Raw genomic sequence first — 17,427 nt, forward strand, 5'->3', positions numbered from 1 at the left:
TAAGTAGAAGGGGGATGATGAGAGCAGAAGATGAGCAAAGGGCTACAAAAGTGCTCTGAACTGGTAAAGTTTATGTAAAATGTGTGGTACTACTTTAATAGAAAAACGCCAATCATTCACTATTAATGATTATCATTCGGTTAAACATTTGATGACTTTTTAAAGCACTATTTGCATGAAGGTAGGTAAACTTTAGAAGAGGGAGCAATGATGGGGGTGGTCATCAACACTGGTGGGTGGGGCAGGGAAGCCTGAAGGTAACCACGGCTCCCACCTGTCTTCACAGAGTTCTGACCACAGACGGTGTGGGCACGCAGCAGAACCACGTCAATGTCTGACAACACGCAGAGTCAGGGTAACACAGAGTGTGATCACCACAGTCAGGGTTGGTGCCTAGGTGCTGTGGGTGCACCTGGTCTGGAGGACCCACTGTGAGACCCCTGCTGTCAAGGAGACCAGGGCAGGGACAGGAGTAAAGGACACACTGTGCAGCAGAGGAGATCTTAACTCTTAGACGCCCTGAGCCTCGGCAGTGCAGCTCCGTATGTAGAGATGCCCATCTGAACAGAGTGCACTGTTCAGCCAGAAGGACGAAATGATTTTGTACTGTATCTTTTCAATTCTTAGCTTTTAAATTGTAATTTAAAGCGTATGTCCTAATATGAAAAGAAGAGTAACAATATTTTACAGTATTGTTGTCTTTAACAAACATTGTAAGTATTGTGACTTTTTACAAAAGAAGTTTTAGTAGATTATCAGAATCTGTCAAACAAATAAAAGTAATAATTCTCTTAAGAAAAGTCTTACTCCAATCATGTCAGACACAGTAAAGAAAATGTCAAGTACTGAACTATTTCCTAAATTACATTAAATCATATCACTTAATACAGAACTTGTCACATTCAAATGTAATAAAACATTTACTTTTTATCTTGAAAGAAATGGGATAGTACTGGACCCACAATTTTTGGTAAAACTCATTGGAAAGTAAATGTCAGAAACTATTTTACGGATCTTGTCTTGGTGAAGGTCAGCCTGGTCTCAGCGGAGTCTCATCAGACACCCGGACACATCTTGAGACACTCTCTGGGGTATAATATAAATATGCTTTGCACGACATACTTTCATCCTCGGAAAGAAGTTTAATCAATTTGTTTTCAATATCACTGTTTTTGAAATACTTTTTGGCAAATTACAAAAAGTATTTCAAAAACAGTGATATTTTAGAGGCTGCATATCTCAATTCCAAGTGTAACACACAAACCTTCATTTAATACATTAATGAAGATTGTTTACACCCTCAACTCACCGTAATGAAGAAGTCATCCGGCCCTGTGCTGTGCCAAGTGTGCAAACACTGAGTAGAGCTCAGTGAGCCAAAGAAGAGAAAGACTTGCTATCAAGAATGAAAAATCTATGACCTCGCGAAAAACACCATCCCTTGGTCCTACTCATGGGAAATGTTCACATAATAAAGCCCATTGAATTTTTTATCTTTCAATATGGTCTTAATGTAAGCCACATTATTATACAATTATAAAAAATATTTCATTTTTTCAAGTGTTTATGCCCAAATTCACCCAGATGGTTTACAGGCCAGGTATGCCGATTAACACCACATATGACCCCCTCGATTACCCCACTCCAGGCCCTAACCACCTCTTGCTAGGGTGACTACACAATAACGTATGTGGCATCCCTACTTCTGTTAACTCGTTTTGCAGTGTTACCAGTCAGCTACTCCAAAAGCAGCTTTTTACATAAAAAAGTTCTCTTAAAGTAACAGTAACAAAAACAACTAAAATTTAGAGGGTGCTTGCTCTAAAGTGCCAAGCACTTTACCTATGAGTCAATTTAATTTTCATACCAATCCCTTAGAGTAGGTACCATTATTATCCTTATTTGACAAATAAGAAAACTAAGTTTAGGGGCACCTGGGAGGCTCAGTGGGTTAAGCATCCGACTCTCGATTTCGGCTCAGGTCATGGTCTCATGGTTTGTGGGATGGAGCCCCCCGTGATGCGGAGTCTGCTTGGGATTCTCCATCTCCCTCTCTCTCTGCTTCTGCCCTGCTGGCATGCGCGCACACGCCTTCTCTCCCTCTCTCTCAAAAGAATGAAATCATGCCATTTACAACAACGTGGATGGAACTGGAAAGTATTATGCTAAGTGAAAGAAGTCAGTCAGAGAAAGATAACATGTTTTCACTCATATGTGGAATTTGAGAAACTTAACAGAAGACAACGGGGGAAGGGAAGGGGAAAAAATGGTGTCAAATAGAGGGCGAGGCAAACCATAAGAGACTCTTAAAGACAGTGAACAAACAGGGTTGCAGGGGGGTGGGGTGGGTTGGAGGATGGGCTAGATGGGGGATGGGCACTGAGGAGGGGACTTGTTGGGATGAGCACTGGGTGTTGTATGTAAGTGATGAACCATGGGAAATCTACTCTCAAAACAAAGAGCTCACTATAAACTCTGTAGGTTAGCTAACTAGACAATAAATTATATTAGAAAATCATAATAAACTTAAAAAAAAGTTTAGAGAGGCTTACGTGACTTGCCCACAGTCACACAGCTCCTAAGTGGCAGACAGACCTATTCCACAGGCCACATTCTTAGCCATTCTGTGTCATTATTTCTACATAAAAATACTCTTATTGCCTACAGATTTTAATCCCAACACCTTTTCTTCGGCTTTTTAAAAGCCTGAAGATCTGACCTAAGCTTAATTTTCTACACTCCACTGTACACGAGTCCCCCTGAACTCTGTTCTCTACTGTACAAGCGGTGTTCTGCCATCAGTGTTACTCTCCTCCTACACCTAATTCCACTGTAATTAAATGTAACACCATACATCTTGCCCTTAGGCAGCATGTAGTTGGATTTTAAAGAAATACACTCTCATGAAGATTAAAGTGTTGATAAATTTACATCTTTTACATTTATATGGAAGGGAGACCTGCCTGGGTTCATCTTGACTGTACAACTACTGGTGTAATAGTTAAGCATTTAATACCTGTGTGTCTCTGGTTAGGTCACTTAACACATTCTGCCTCAGGATCCTCACACTAGAATAATGTTAACAGTAGCACCACCTTGTATTGTTAATGTGGTGATTAATGAGCTAATTAACGGAAAGTTCTTCAAAGCTCTTAGAATCCCGTGTTTCCTTGAAATGGTAAGAAGCTTTCATGATAGGTGATGTATCTACTTTAAATTAAAAATCAATTAGATACAACTTCTAGTGTAACATACTATAGTATTTTGATTATGATTGATTCAAGTAGTTGTAGCAACGCCATCTTCTATGTTCAAATAGACCAGACTTTAAGTTGAGCATCAGGGTTTTCCCTATGTTAAGGGTAAACAGTGTCAGGGCGTGGGGGGAGAATCAGACTCTTTTCTAAGTTCCTATAGAACCCAGGGACATCTTCTCCAGATGCCAAGTTCTGCAGGGTTTATGTTCTCCAAGTCACTAAAATAAACCTATGGCAGATACTCCAATCATTTTGTTTCTCCCTATGGATCTGTGATACATGGATTTTACTGACGTGTACATGTCTGTACGTACACACATACATACATGTTACACACATGCTAATTATTCAGCAAGAGACATGATTTCCCTTTCTTCTGCTAAAAGTACCTTGATTTTTCCACCAGATAACCATCCCTCCCTTACTTGCAGTATACACGTTAACAGATGAAGCTGAATCTATCTCCAGCTGCTGGGACGGGCATTCAGGCGAAGCCCTACCGATGAGAGCTTTGCAAATCCTGCCCAGAGAACAACCAAGGGACTACACAAGCCAATCATTTTGGATTACAGCTAATCCCAAGATTTTTGCTTGAGTTACCGGGAAAAAGGTTTCTTTTCTGTTGGACTTGGAGCTCAGAGGATAATAAGACTCAGACTGCCAGGATACCACCATGTACAGAGAACCTGCCCCAAAGTGAAATCAACACACATACATACATATATATACATACACACACACACACACACACATAGACACACGCATACATATATACACATTCACTCATACATATACACATGCATATATACACACATACATATAAATGTACACATGCATACATACATACACATCCATCCATACACACATACATATATACACACACACACATGCATACACACATACATACACACACACACACATGCATGCATCATACACACATACATACACATATACACACACACGCATGCATATACACATATATACACACCCATCCATACATGCACACACACACATACACACCCATGCATACATACATATATATGTACACATGCATACATATACACACATCATATATACACACACATACATATATACACATCCATCTATATGTACACACATACATATATGCATACACATACATACATATATACACATCCACCCATATGTAGACACGTACATATATACACATACATATATACACACATACACACCCATCCATACTTACACACATACATATATACACACACATGCACACATACATATATACACACATGCATATATACACATCCATCCATACGTATACACATACATATATACACACATACATATATACACACATGTGCATACACACCTACATGTATACACGCATGCATACATACACATACGTATATACACACATACATATACATATATCCATACGTACACGCACATGTACATATATACACACCCACCCATCCATACACACATACATATACACACATACATATACACATACACACATATATACACATACATACATATATATACACACATACGCATTCATATATACACATCCACACACACACATACATATACAAACATACACACCTATGTGCATATATACACATACATACATATATACAAAAACACATGCACACATATACATGTGTGTATGTCTATGCACTCACATACGACGTGCCTAGACAGGTAGATAAACAACACAAGCTAAGATCCTAGTGACAATTTGAAGCCCCTGCCTCAAGCTGACTTCATGTTGGCCCCCCTGGAATCCTCCACTTATATCAGCCAATGAATTCCTACCTGGCTTAAGCTAGTTTGACTTGGATTTTCTATTACTATTAACTGTAAGACTTGACAAATGTATACATAATGGAACAGTCACTTTTTATAAGGAAATAAAAACACGTGTCCTTAAGTGGGCTTACCTTTTGGTTTAGTAAAGCGCTGGCCAGTTTCTGTACTTCTGAACTCAGTAAGGTGGTCCCTCTGATGACTTTGCTGAGAGCGGCAAGAGACTGGTGGACGGTCTGCACTAAGCGAATGGCATTGAACTGTTCCAGGACGATGAAGGACAGTACTGGAGACCCTTGTCGATCGTTAGGAGGACACACCTTCTGATGAATCAGGTTGGAGTTCTAAAAGAACAGTATGCCATGTCATCCTTCTGGAAACGTGGCATAAACTACTGACACCACAACACTTCACAAGGTACTAAGATCCTCTGTGGTCCCACTCGGTTTTGAAACCCTGGTGTCTTAAGGTGGCCGCATGTGTTACATGTGGAACCACACAGGAAAGGGGGTAGGCAGGGGTCTGGGGGAGCCACACTTAGCAGCAGTGGTCCGCATAGCAGCAAGAATGGGGATCGATGGCCCCTCTGAGCCAATGCAGAGAGCACAGTACAGCTACACTACGAATACACAGAGAAGAAATCACACTTTCAAACAAATGTGAATGGATATTTAATTCAAATACGTATGAGCTAAAATCACCATGAATAAATTACAACATCCAAACAGCATAATTTGTGGCGAAACTACTGAGGGATTACAGTTATATCTTTAGTCAGCTGATTATTTTAGGGAAAGCCTTTTTCTAATGACTAAATACATTTGAGTAAATTGTGTTCCTTTGAAGAATGGCTTTGACATTTTAAAGTTCATCTTGTCATTAAAAAGCTAAGTGTATTCAGAGAAAATCATTATGTGATTATGGAGCTGCTGGGGGAAATGGTTATGGATACTTTAAATCTTAACTATGAAGCAAGGATTATCTTTTAGACAAGGAAACCTACCCTAACTGGGCACAAAATAGGTGCAAATCCAGGATTTTGTATTTTAACTGAAATAATTTTCTAACTAGGATACTATATTAGACTTAACTAAAATGACACACGAAGTAGTATTTTGTTTTTAACAGAGATTTTAGAAGATGGTTCTCTCTCAGAGTGTTTTTGTCACCCATGGAAATTCTAGCATTGACTACGCCAAAGGTTAGCAATTTTTCCCACAAAGGTCCAGAGAGCAAACACACCAGGCTTTGTGGGTCCTAAGTTCTCTGTCATAATTACTCAACTATGCTGTTGTGGTGTCGAAGTGGCCACAGACAGCACAGAAATGAAAAGACAAGGCAGGGTTTCAATAAAACTATTTCCAGAAAATGAGGGCAGGTGTGTCCCTTGGGTGGTACTTTGCCAGGCTCTAGGGGACATTATCACTGACTCATGCATTGGTCTATGTGACATCAAGGTCCTCTGAGATATGTGACTTGATGACACTGGTAAGACTGCGGTCTCTTGTACGTTTACCCGCGGTGTATACAACAATGACCAACAAGTGCACAGAGGCGGTGGTTTCTCCTGGTCACATGGCCATGTCTTTGTCCAACATACTTTTTCTAGGATAAGGAAGATATTAAAAGACTCAACATACAATCATTTTAAAGAGCCAAAAAACAAACTAGAAACAGACACAACAGATAGGTAGTTCTACAAAGGTTACAGAAAAGGGGGTAATATCTTCATTTCCATGCAGTAGTAAGTTCACTTTCATCCTCTGGTAATTCTTCATTCTTCTCTAGATAACTATTTCCTAAAATCTTTCTGGGGCAGAAACCACCTTTCCTGAGTCTTAATCCCTATGATTAAGCCCAAACCAAGAGTTTACTCAATTCAAAAACAGAAATGAGTGTGTGACTTAAGGTTTCAGTTAAGGGAGTGCTTCATTCTTGCGATCACGGGGAGGCTCGGGGAGAGCACACGGCTAACGAGAGACACTCCAGGGCCACGCAGATCCCACTGGGCCTCCGGATAAGAGACAATGGTTTCTTTCCAGCAGCCGGAAACTAAGAGACCCCAAGGTAGAGTAGAGAACAGGTGCAGTGGTTCTGGGACAACAGGGGGACGGCTCTTTCTGTCTGTCTGTCTGTCTGTCTGTCTGTCTCTCTCTCTCTCTCTCTCTCTCTCTCTCTCTCTCACACACACACACACACACACACACACACGTGTAACACATATATAAACGCGTTCCTAATCAGACACACATAGGTAACACGTACATGTAATCTATATACAAACCCATTCCTAAATAGACACACGTATGTACTGCATACATATAATGCATATAAGTATAAATGCATTCTTAATGAGAAGGGCAAAAGTTTGACATTCCTGGAAGAAACTATGTCTCTCCAGAAGTGGATTTCTGACAAGACTGTGGAAGGGAAAGGGGAGGAAGGGAACAAAAAAGGAAATAAAATAGGACTAAGTTCTAAGAGGAAGTTCAAGGGCAGAAAGAACCGACAGCCCATTACCAGGTCAGATGGCTGCTCTGTCATTTCACTTCACTGGTCAAACACAGCTTTACTAAACGTGGTAACGACTGACTATTCCTAGGATCTATGCCAAGGTCCTGAATGAACCAAAGGAATCCAAACCAGCCATGTTTGTTATTTATTTAGTTTTAATTTTTTTTAAAGTTTATTTATTTTTGAGAGAGAGAGACAGACCATGAATGGGGGAGGGGCAGAGAGAGAGCGAGACACAGAATCCAAAGCAGGCTCCAGGCTCTGAGATGTCAGCACAGAGCCCGACGCAAGGCTCGAACTCACAGACCGCGAGATCATGACCTGAGCTAAAGTCGGACACTCAACTGAATGAACCACCCAGGCGCCCCCAAACCAGCCACGGTCTTTTTTTTTTTCAATATAGGAAATTTATTATCAAATTGGATTCCATACAACACCCAGTGCTCATCCCAAAAGGTGCCCTCCTCAATACCCATCACCCACCCTCTCCTCCCTCCCACCCCCCGTCAACCCTCAGTTTGTTCTCAGTTTTTAAGAGTCTCTTATGCTTTGTCTCTCTCTCACTCTAACCTTTTTTTTTCTTTTTCCTTCCCCTCCCCCGTGGGTTTCTGTTATGTTTCTCAGGATCCACATAAGAGTGAAAACATATGGTATCTGTCTTTCTCTGTATGGCTTATTTCACTTAGCATCACACTCTCCAGTTCCATCCACATTGCTACAAAGGGCCATATTTCGTTCTTTCTCATTGCCACATAGTATTCCATTGTGTATATAAACCACAATTTCTTTATCCATTCATCAGTTGATGGACATTTAGGCTCTTTCCATAATTTGGCTATTGTGGAGAGTGCTGCTGTAAACATTGGGGTACAAGTGCCCCTATGCATCAGTACTCCTGTATCCCTTGGGTAAATTCCTAGCAGTGCTACTGCTGGGTCATAGGGTAGGTCTATTTTTAATTTTCTGAGGAACCTCCACACTGCTTTCCAGAGTGGCTGCACCAATTTGCATTCCCACCAACAGTGCAAGAGGGTTCCCGTTTCTCCACATCCTCTCCAGCATCTATAGTCTCCTGATTTGTTCATTTTGGCCACTCTGACTGGTGTGAGGTGATATCTGAGTGTGGTTTTGATTTGTATTTCCCTGATGAGGAGCAACGTTGAGCATCTTTTCATGTGCCTGTTGGCCACCCGGATGTCTTCTTTAGAAAAGTGTCTATTCATGTTTTCTGCCCATTTCTTCACTGGGTTATTTGTTTTTCGGGTGTGGAGTTTGGTGAGCTCTTTATAGATTTTGGATACTAGCCCTTTGTCCGATATGTCATTTGCAAATATCTTTTCCCATTCCATTGGTTGCCTTTTAGTTTTGTTGATTGTTTCCTTTGCTGTGCAGAAGCTTTTTATCTTCATAAGGTCCCAGTAATTCATTTTTGCTTTTAATTCCCTTGCCTTTGGGGATGTGTTGAGTAAGAGATTGCTATGGCTGAAGTCAGAGAGGTCTTTTCCTGCTTTCTCCTCTAGGGTTTTGATGGTTTCCCGTCTCACATTCAGGTCCTTTATCCATTATGAGTTTATTTTTGTGAATGGTGTGAGAAAGTGGTCTAGTTTCAACCTTCTGCATGTTGCTGTCCAGTTCTCCCAGCACCATTTGTTAAAGAGACTGTCTTTTTTCCATTGGATGTTCTCTCCTGCTTTGTCAAAGATGAGTTGGCCATATGTTTGTGGGTCTAGTTCTGGGGTTTCCATTCTATTCCATTGGTCTATGTGTCTGTTTTTGTGCCAATACCATGCTGTCTTGATGATGACGGCTTTGTAGTAGAGGCTAAAGTTGGGGATTGTGATGTCTCCTGCTTTGGTCTTCTTCTTCAAAATTACTTTGGATATTCGGGGCCTTTTGTGGTTCCATATGAATTTTAGGACTGCTTGTTCTAGTTTCGAGAAGAATCCTGGTGCAATTTTGATTGGGATTGCATTGAATGTGTAGATAGCTTTGGGTAGTATTGACATTTTGACACTATTTATTCTTCCAATCCATGAGCAGGGAATGTCTTTCCATTTCTTTATATCTTCTTCAATTACCTTCATAAGCTTTCTATAGTTTTCAGCATACAGATCTTTTACGTCTTTGGTTAGATTTATTCCTAGGTATTTTATGCTTCTTGGTGCAACTGTGAATGGGATCAGTTTCTTTATTTGTCTTTCTGTTGCTTCATTGTTAGTGTATAAGAATGCAACTGATTTCTGTACATTGATTTTGTATCCTGCAACTTTGCTGGATTCATGTGTCAGTTCTAGCAGACTTTTGGTGGAGTCTGTCAGATTTCCCATGTATAGTATCATGTCATCTGCCAAAAGCGAAAGCTTGACTTCATCTTTGCCAATTTTGATGCCTTTGATTTCCTTTTGTTGTCTGATTGCTGATGCTAGAACTTCCAACACTATGTTAAACAACAGCGGTGAGAGTGGGCATCCCTGTCGTGTTCCTGATCTCAGGGAAAAAGCTCTCAGTTTTTCCCCATGGAGGATGATGTTAGCTGTGGGCTTTTCATAAATGGCTTTTATGATGTTTAAGTATGTTCCTTCTATCCCGACTTTCCCAAGGTTTTTATTAAGAAAGGGTGCTGAATTTTGTCAAAGGCCTTTTCTGCCTCGATTGACAGGATCATATGGTTCTTCTCTTTTCTGTTATTAATGTGATGTATCACGTTGATTGATTTGCGAATGTTGAACCAGCCCTGCATCCCAGGAATGAATCCCACTTGATCATGGTGAATAATTCTTTTTATATGCTGTTGAATTCGATTTGCTAGTATCTTATTGAGAATTTTTGCATCCATATTCATCAGGGATATTGTCCTGTAGTTCTTTTTTACTGGGTCTCTGTCTGGATTAGTAATCAAAGTAATACTGGCTTCATAGAATGAGTCTGGAAGTTTTCCTTCCCTTTCTATTTCTTGGAATAGCTTGAGAAGAATAGGTACTATCTCTGCTTTAAATGTCTGGTAGAACTCCCCTGGGAAGCCATCTGGTCCTGGACTCTTATTTGTTGGGAAATTTTTGATAACCCATTCCATTTCTTCGCTTGTTATGGGTCTGTTCAAACTTTCTATTTCCTCCAGATCGAGTTTTAGAAGAGTATGGGTGTTTAGGAATTTGTCCATTTCTTCCAGGTTGTCCAGTTTGTTGGCATATAATTTTTCATAGTATTCCCTGATAATTGTTTGTATCTCTGAGGGATTGGTTGTAATAATTCCATTTTCATTCATGATTTTATCTATTTGGGTCCTCTGCCTTTTCTTCTTGAGAAGCCTGGCTAGAGGTTTGTCAATTTTGTTTATTTTTTCAAAAAACCAATGTTGGTTTCGTTGATCTGCTCTACAGTTTTTTTAGATTCTATATTGTTTATTTCTGCTCTGATCTTTATTATTTCTCTTCTTCTGCTGGGTTTAGGCTGCCTTTGCTGCTCTGCTTCTGTTTCCTTTAGGTGTGCTGTTAGATTTTGTATTTGGGATTTTTCTTGTTTCTTGAGATAGGCCTGGATTGCAATGTATTTTCCTCTCAGGACTGCCTTTGCTGCATCCCAAAGCGTTTGGATTGTTGTATTTTCATTTTCATCTGTTTCCATATATTTTTAAATTTCTTCTCTAATTGCCTGGTTGACCCACTCATTCTTTAGTAGGGTGTTCTTTAACCTCCATGCTTTTGGAGGTTTTCCAGACTTTTTCCTGTGGTTGATTTCAAGCTTCATCGCATTGGGGTCTGAAAGTATGCATGGTATGATTTCAATTCTTGTATACTTATGAAGGGCTGTTTTGTGACCCACTATGTGATCTGTCTTGGAGAATGTTCCATGTGCACTCGAGAAGAAAGTATATTCTGTTGCTTTGGGATGCAGAGTTCTAAATATATCTGTCAAGTCCATCTGGTCCAATGTATCATTCAGGGCCCTTGTTTCTTTATTGACCGTGTGTCTAGATGATCTATCCATTGCTGTAAGTGGAGTGTTAAAGTCCCCTGCAATGACCACATTCTTATCAATAAGGTTGCTTATGTTTATGAGTAATTGTTTTATATATTTTGGGGGCTCGGGTATTTGGCGCATAGACATTTATAATTGTTAGCTCTTCCTGATGGATAGACCCTGTAATTATTATATAATGCCCTTCTTCATCTCTTGTTACAGCCTTTAATTTAAAGTCTGGTTTGTCTGATATAAGTATGGCTACTCCAGCTTTCTTTTGGCTTCCAGGAGCATGATAAATAGTTCTCCATCCCCTCACTCTCAATCTGAAGGTGTCCTCAGGTCTAAAATGAGTCTCTTGTAGACAGCAAATAGATGGGTCTTGTTTTTTTATACATTCTGATACCATGTGTCTTTTGGTTGGCGCATTTAGTCCATTTATATTCAGTGTTATTATAGAAAGATATGGGTTTAGAGTCATTGTGATGTCTATGTTTTATGCTTGTAGCGATGTCTCTGGTACTTTGTCTTACAGGAGCCCCCTTAGGATCTCTTGTAGGGCTGGTTTAGTGGTGATGAATTCCTTCAGTTTTTGTTTGTTTGGGAAGAGCTTTATCTCTCCTTCTATTCTAAATGACAGACTTGCTGGATAAAGGATTCTCGGCTGCATATTTTTTTCTGTGCATCACATTGAAGATCTCCTGCCATTTCTTTCTGGCCTGCCAAGTTTCAGAAGAGAGATCAGTCACGAGTCTTATAGGTCTCCCTTTATATGTTAGGGCACGTCTATCCCTCGCTGCTTTCAGAATTTTCTCTTTATCCTTGTATTTTTCCAGTGTCAGTACGGTATGTCGTGCAGAAGATCGATTCAAGTTACGTCTGAAGGGAGTTCTCTGTGCCTCTTGGATTTCAATGCCTTTTTCCTTCCTCAGATCAAGGAAGTTCTCAGCTATTATTTCTTCAAGTACACCTTCAGCACCTTTCCCTCTCTCTTCCTCCTCTGGAATACCAATTATGCAAATATTATTTGTCTTTAGTGCATCACTTAGTTCTCTAATTTTCCCCTCATACTCCTGGATTTTTTTATCTCTCTTTTTCTCAGCTTCCTCTTTTTCCATAACTTTATCTTCTAGTTCACCTATTCTCTCCTCTGCCTCTTCAATCCGAGCTGTGGTCATTTCCATTTTATTTTGCATCTCATTTAAAGCGTTTTTCAGCTCCTCCTGACTGTTCCTTAGTCCCTTGATGTCTGTAGCAATAGATTCTCTGCTGTCCTCTATACTGTTTTCAAGCCCAGCGATTAATTTTATGACTATTATTCTAAATTCACTTTCTGTTATATTATTTAAATCCTTTTTGATCAGTTCATTAGCTGTTGTTATTTTCTGGAGATTCTTGTGAGGGGAATTCTTCCGTTTGGTCATTTTGGATATTCCCTGGAGTGGTGCGGACCTGCAGGGCCCTTCCCCTGTGCTGTGGTGTATAACTGGAGTTGGTGGGCGGGGCCACAGTCAGACCTGATGTCTGCCCCCAGCCCACCGCTGGGGCCACAGTCAGACTGGTGTGTGCCTTCTCTTCCCCTCTCCTAGGGGTGGGATTCACTGTGGGGTGGCGTGGCCCATCTGGGCTACTTGCACACTGCCAGGCTTGTGGTGCTGGGGATCTCGCGTATTAGCTGGGGTGGGTGGGCAAGGTGCACGGGGGCGGGAGGGGCAGGCTTAGCTCGCTTCTCCTTAGGGGATCCACTTCAGGAGGGACCCTGTGGCAGCGGGAGGGAGTCAGACCCGCTGCCGGAGGGGTGGCTCCACAGAAGCACAGCCTTGGGTGTTTGCACGGAGTGAGCAAGTTCACTGGCAGGAACTGGTTCCCTTTGGGATTTTGGCTGGGGGATGGGTGAGGGAGATGGCGCTGGCGAGCGCCTTTGTTCCCGCCAAACTGAGCTCTGTCATCCGGGGGCTCAGCTACTCTCCCTCCCTTTGTCCTCCATCCTTCCCACTCTCTGAGCAGAGCTGTTAACCTCCCAGATGTTAAGTCCCGCTTGCTGTCGGAACACACTCCAGCGGGCCCCTCCGCTTTTGCCAGCCAGACTCGGGGGCTCTGCTTCAGCCACGTCTTAATGCTCATTTCATTTAGTTTAGATCCATTTAGTTTCATTTAGTTCAGTTACGATTAGTTACAATTATTATTAATGGAGCAAGCAGAGCTCAACCAGGACAGGTGGGTGTCATCACCCAATAAACTGCTGAAGAACTAAAGTACACGGGCAGCCTCGGTAGTGACACTGACAGCAAGCAAGGCCAAGGCTGAACAACAAGGGAGGGGAGCAGCTGTTACATCTTCTGAGAAGAAAACGACGGGAAGCTAGGGAGAGCTAACATTAAAAAAAAAAAAAAAAGGAGTTTTTGTTTCAGGTATAAATTATTTGCTAATTTCCTAATGCCTTGAAAATGTCATAGTTTTTTTTTTTTTTAACGTTTATCTATTTTTGAGACAGAGAGAGACAGAGCATGAATGGGGGAGGGTCAGAGAGAGGGAGACACAGAATCTGAAACAGGCTCCAGGCTCTAACCTGTCAGCACAGAGCCCGACGCGGGGCTTGAACTCACGAACCGCAAGATCATGACCTGAGCCAAAGTCAGACGCTTAACCGACTGAGCCACCCAGGCGCCTTGAAGATGTCATAGCTTTTATGTACCAACCAAAGATGTCCACAAAAGCAAACCCAGCAGCAGTCCCAGGGAGGAAGGCACTGGCGGATGTCGCTGTGAATGGCCCTTTCCCCACTGTCCTTACCCCTAGGTTCCCTGACAGCCATTTTCACATCAAACGTGGGTATGCACAATAACGTGGTACGTGTTTTTTGAAAAACCATTTGTCCCTTGTACAAAACAGAACATTAACAAGACCGTATTGACTCCTAGGCAAGAATCTTTCACAGGCGATCTGCCCCGTGACTGCGCCAGGGGAACGCAGCAGACAAGGAAAGGATGACAGAGCCACAAGTCGCACACTGAGAGACTGAACGCAGACCACGGTATCGAAGGACAGGAATGACTAACATTCTAGCATAGGGACTATGTGCCAGGCACACCATGACTTTCCATGTGAAGTTATCTTGTTACATACTAACAGTTTCAGCAATTCAAAAAGCAGAGAGAGAAGAGTGGATTCCCAACGAGGAAAAAACGTCACTGGATCTGAAAATCTCTAACTGGCTGAGCAGTCTTTTCTTCCACGCCCTCCTCAAAATGAGGTATTTTTTCACGACAACAAAATGCTTTGGTTTGCTGATGTGCATGACAGACTCTCAGAAACACAAGACAGCACAAGATGCTGGTGTGAGTGCGCGTTGTTTCCAAGTCTGAGAAAAGCCAACATCCTAACGCAGCAAGTGAACTGGTTCATTACTTTCAGAGTAAATGGAGCACTGAGGTTTCAACAGTCAGGGCACAGAGCCAGTGAGAAACCATTCCAACACTGAATGCATTACTTAACAGAGAAGGACAGTCCACAAAGTGCAGTCACTTACAGGACACGTACACATGGTTTTTGCAACCGCTCAAAGTAAGAAATAAAGAATTTCAGCTTCTATTTTCTGCCGTAAACAACTATGTTGAATAAAATATTAAAGCATGTTCTTCCACACACCCAAAAACAACCTTGAGAGAAGGAAGAATTATTCAAACAACAAAGTGCTGAGTATTCAATTTTCATCTTTATTAATTTCATCCCGAATGCAAACACAAGGTATTCTGGATTAGAGATATCACTTACTAATTACCTCACAATAAGAAATAAGTGTGCTGTTACTGTCCTTGTACCTTGACCAAGGCCTTCCTTTTGGGGTGGCCAGGTGAGCCAGACGCCCCTGGGTGAGGTACACAGGGGACGGGAGACCGGTCATGCTCTGCTTCTACAGACTTCCTCTTCCCCTCCAAAGACGGAGTTCTAGGAGATGCAACGGGCTTGAATTCTAACCAACACTGTGGTGTGCAAATAAAATCTCTCCAGGAGCCAAGTGATCTAAGAGATGACTCAGTTTTGGGCTTTATCCCTTTTGACCTTTAAAAACCCAGAGAGATAATGCTCTGGTCTCTCCAGCATCTTGGGGCTTAGGAACTGATTCAAGGTCTAACCTGTGGTCCTCTCAGAGAAATAAGAGAGGTTTTATTATCCCTTCTGTTCAGAGCAATTTTGTAGACAAATGTCTACAAAGCTAAGTCTCATGGTATGTGAAATAAGAATCGGGCTCTTTTTGGGGTGACACGGAGAAATCTAGAAAGGGTTTTTTATGCGCCGGCACTGCAAGTGAGACAACGACAAGCAGGGCCCTGAGGTCACTGGGGCTGGTGACCCTGAGCTTTCACATTCATAATCACGGGTTGTGAGACCAGACATGAGGTCCACTATCTGGTCAATGGAGAGGATAAAAGACGGCCCCCCCCCCCCCATTAAAATCCTGAATGATTACACTTTCAGCAGAAGAGTCAAAGAGAAATAAACTGCCTTCACCTGTGCCCCAAGGACTATGAGGGAAAGTGCGTATCAAAATTTGGTAGTAACTGTGGAGTGGTGAGTGTGTATGTAGGACTCTCTCCTCAAAAAATAATTGTCACAGTTGGAACTTTAACATTAGTTTGTATGCACGACTTTGGAGGTTGTAATGAACTTCAAGAGGATAATTTAATTTGTATAGTTCCAGATTAGAGGTATCTCAAAGTATTTGAAGGGTGCATGATGCTGACCCAACCTAAACCAAACCCTAAGCCTACATTCTAAACTGAATGGTTCAATACGTTTTAATTCCAGGCTACAAATAGCTCCTTTGTAAGTCATGTTACCAAAATAATTACATGTCACGGCTTAACAAAAACCCAAATACTATATAAGTAAATAAGGCACTGCCATCAAATTATCATATACAATGTAGAGAAGAATCAAATCCACAAAGACTTCAGATATAGGAATAATCACAACAAACCATAAAGCAATTATGGTAAATGTTTCTAGAACTGAGAGATTCTTAAAATAAACAAGAACATCTGGAAAAGAAACAAACTTTTAAAAATTAAAAATTATTGGGGTGCCTGGGTGGCTCAGTCAGTTAAGCTTCCAACTTCAGCTCAGGTCATGATCTCATGGTTCATGGGTTCGAGCCCTGCATCAGCCTCTGTTTTGAGAGCCTGGAGCCTGCTTCAGATTCTGTGTCTCCTTCTCTCTCTGTCCCTCCCCTGCTCGCGCTCTGTCTCTCTCTCAATAATAAATAAGCATTAAAAGATGTTATTAAATAAAAATAGTAAGGGTTAAAATGTAAAACTTCCATACTAGATTACATCTGACTGAGTAGAGAGGGAGTGGACCGGAAGACACATGGGTAGAGTTTATTAAGAATGTATCACAAGGACACCAGGAAGTGGGAAGTAAGAGAACTAAGACACACGGTGAGTAAAGAGAAGAGGGTGGGCCGACTCCTGACTCAGGTTCCAGAAGAGGAGGAGGAGAGCAGAGTGAAGAGTCCAACTGACCTTGCCCACAGATGAACAGGAGCAATCTAAATTCAAAAGCCCATTAAATCTTAAGCAAGATTTCAAAATGAATGAATTAAAGAGAGAAAGAAAACAAATCCATGCTGAGTCTCAGTAAAACTGCAGAAAACCAAGGCAAAGAGATCTTAAAAGCAGTGTGAAAGTAAACATAAATCAAAGGAGCAAAAATGGACTTCTTAGCAGCAAAAGCAGAGAGCAGAAAAGAGCAGAATCATCTCACTGTACCTTCAATATAATGAGACATAACTGTTAATATGGAAAAATAAACATTTGAAAACAGAGGACGGGGCGCCTGGTGGCTCAGTTGGTTGAATGTCCAACTTCGGCTCAGGTCGTGATCTCACAGCTTGTGAGTTCAG

General features: G+C 41.4%; 1 protein-coding gene across 8 annotated transcripts in view; it reads right to left on the reverse strand.

Moving 5' to 3' along the window:
• Positions 1–17,427, reverse strand: part of DYNC2H1 (dynein cytoplasmic 2 heavy chain 1) — a 347,141-nt gene that overhangs the window by 84,607 nt on the left and 245,107 nt on the right. For all 8 annotated transcript variants that reach the window (XM_053900571.1, XM_053900570.1, XM_053900566.1 and 5 more), the window contains one exon: positions 5,183–5,392. In XM_053900571.1, coding sequence (XP_053756546.1) covers positions 5,183–5,392 — 210 coding nt within the window. The remainder of the gene's footprint in view (positions 1–5,182; positions 5,393–17,427) is intronic.

Source organism: Panthera pardus, unplaced genomic scaffold, assembly GCF_024362965.1.
Source record: "Panthera pardus isolate Hobbes unplaced genomic scaffold, ASM2436296v1 HiC_scaffold_12, whole genome shotgun sequence".
NCBI lineage: Eukaryota > Metazoa > Chordata > Mammalia > Carnivora > Felidae > Panthera > Panthera pardus.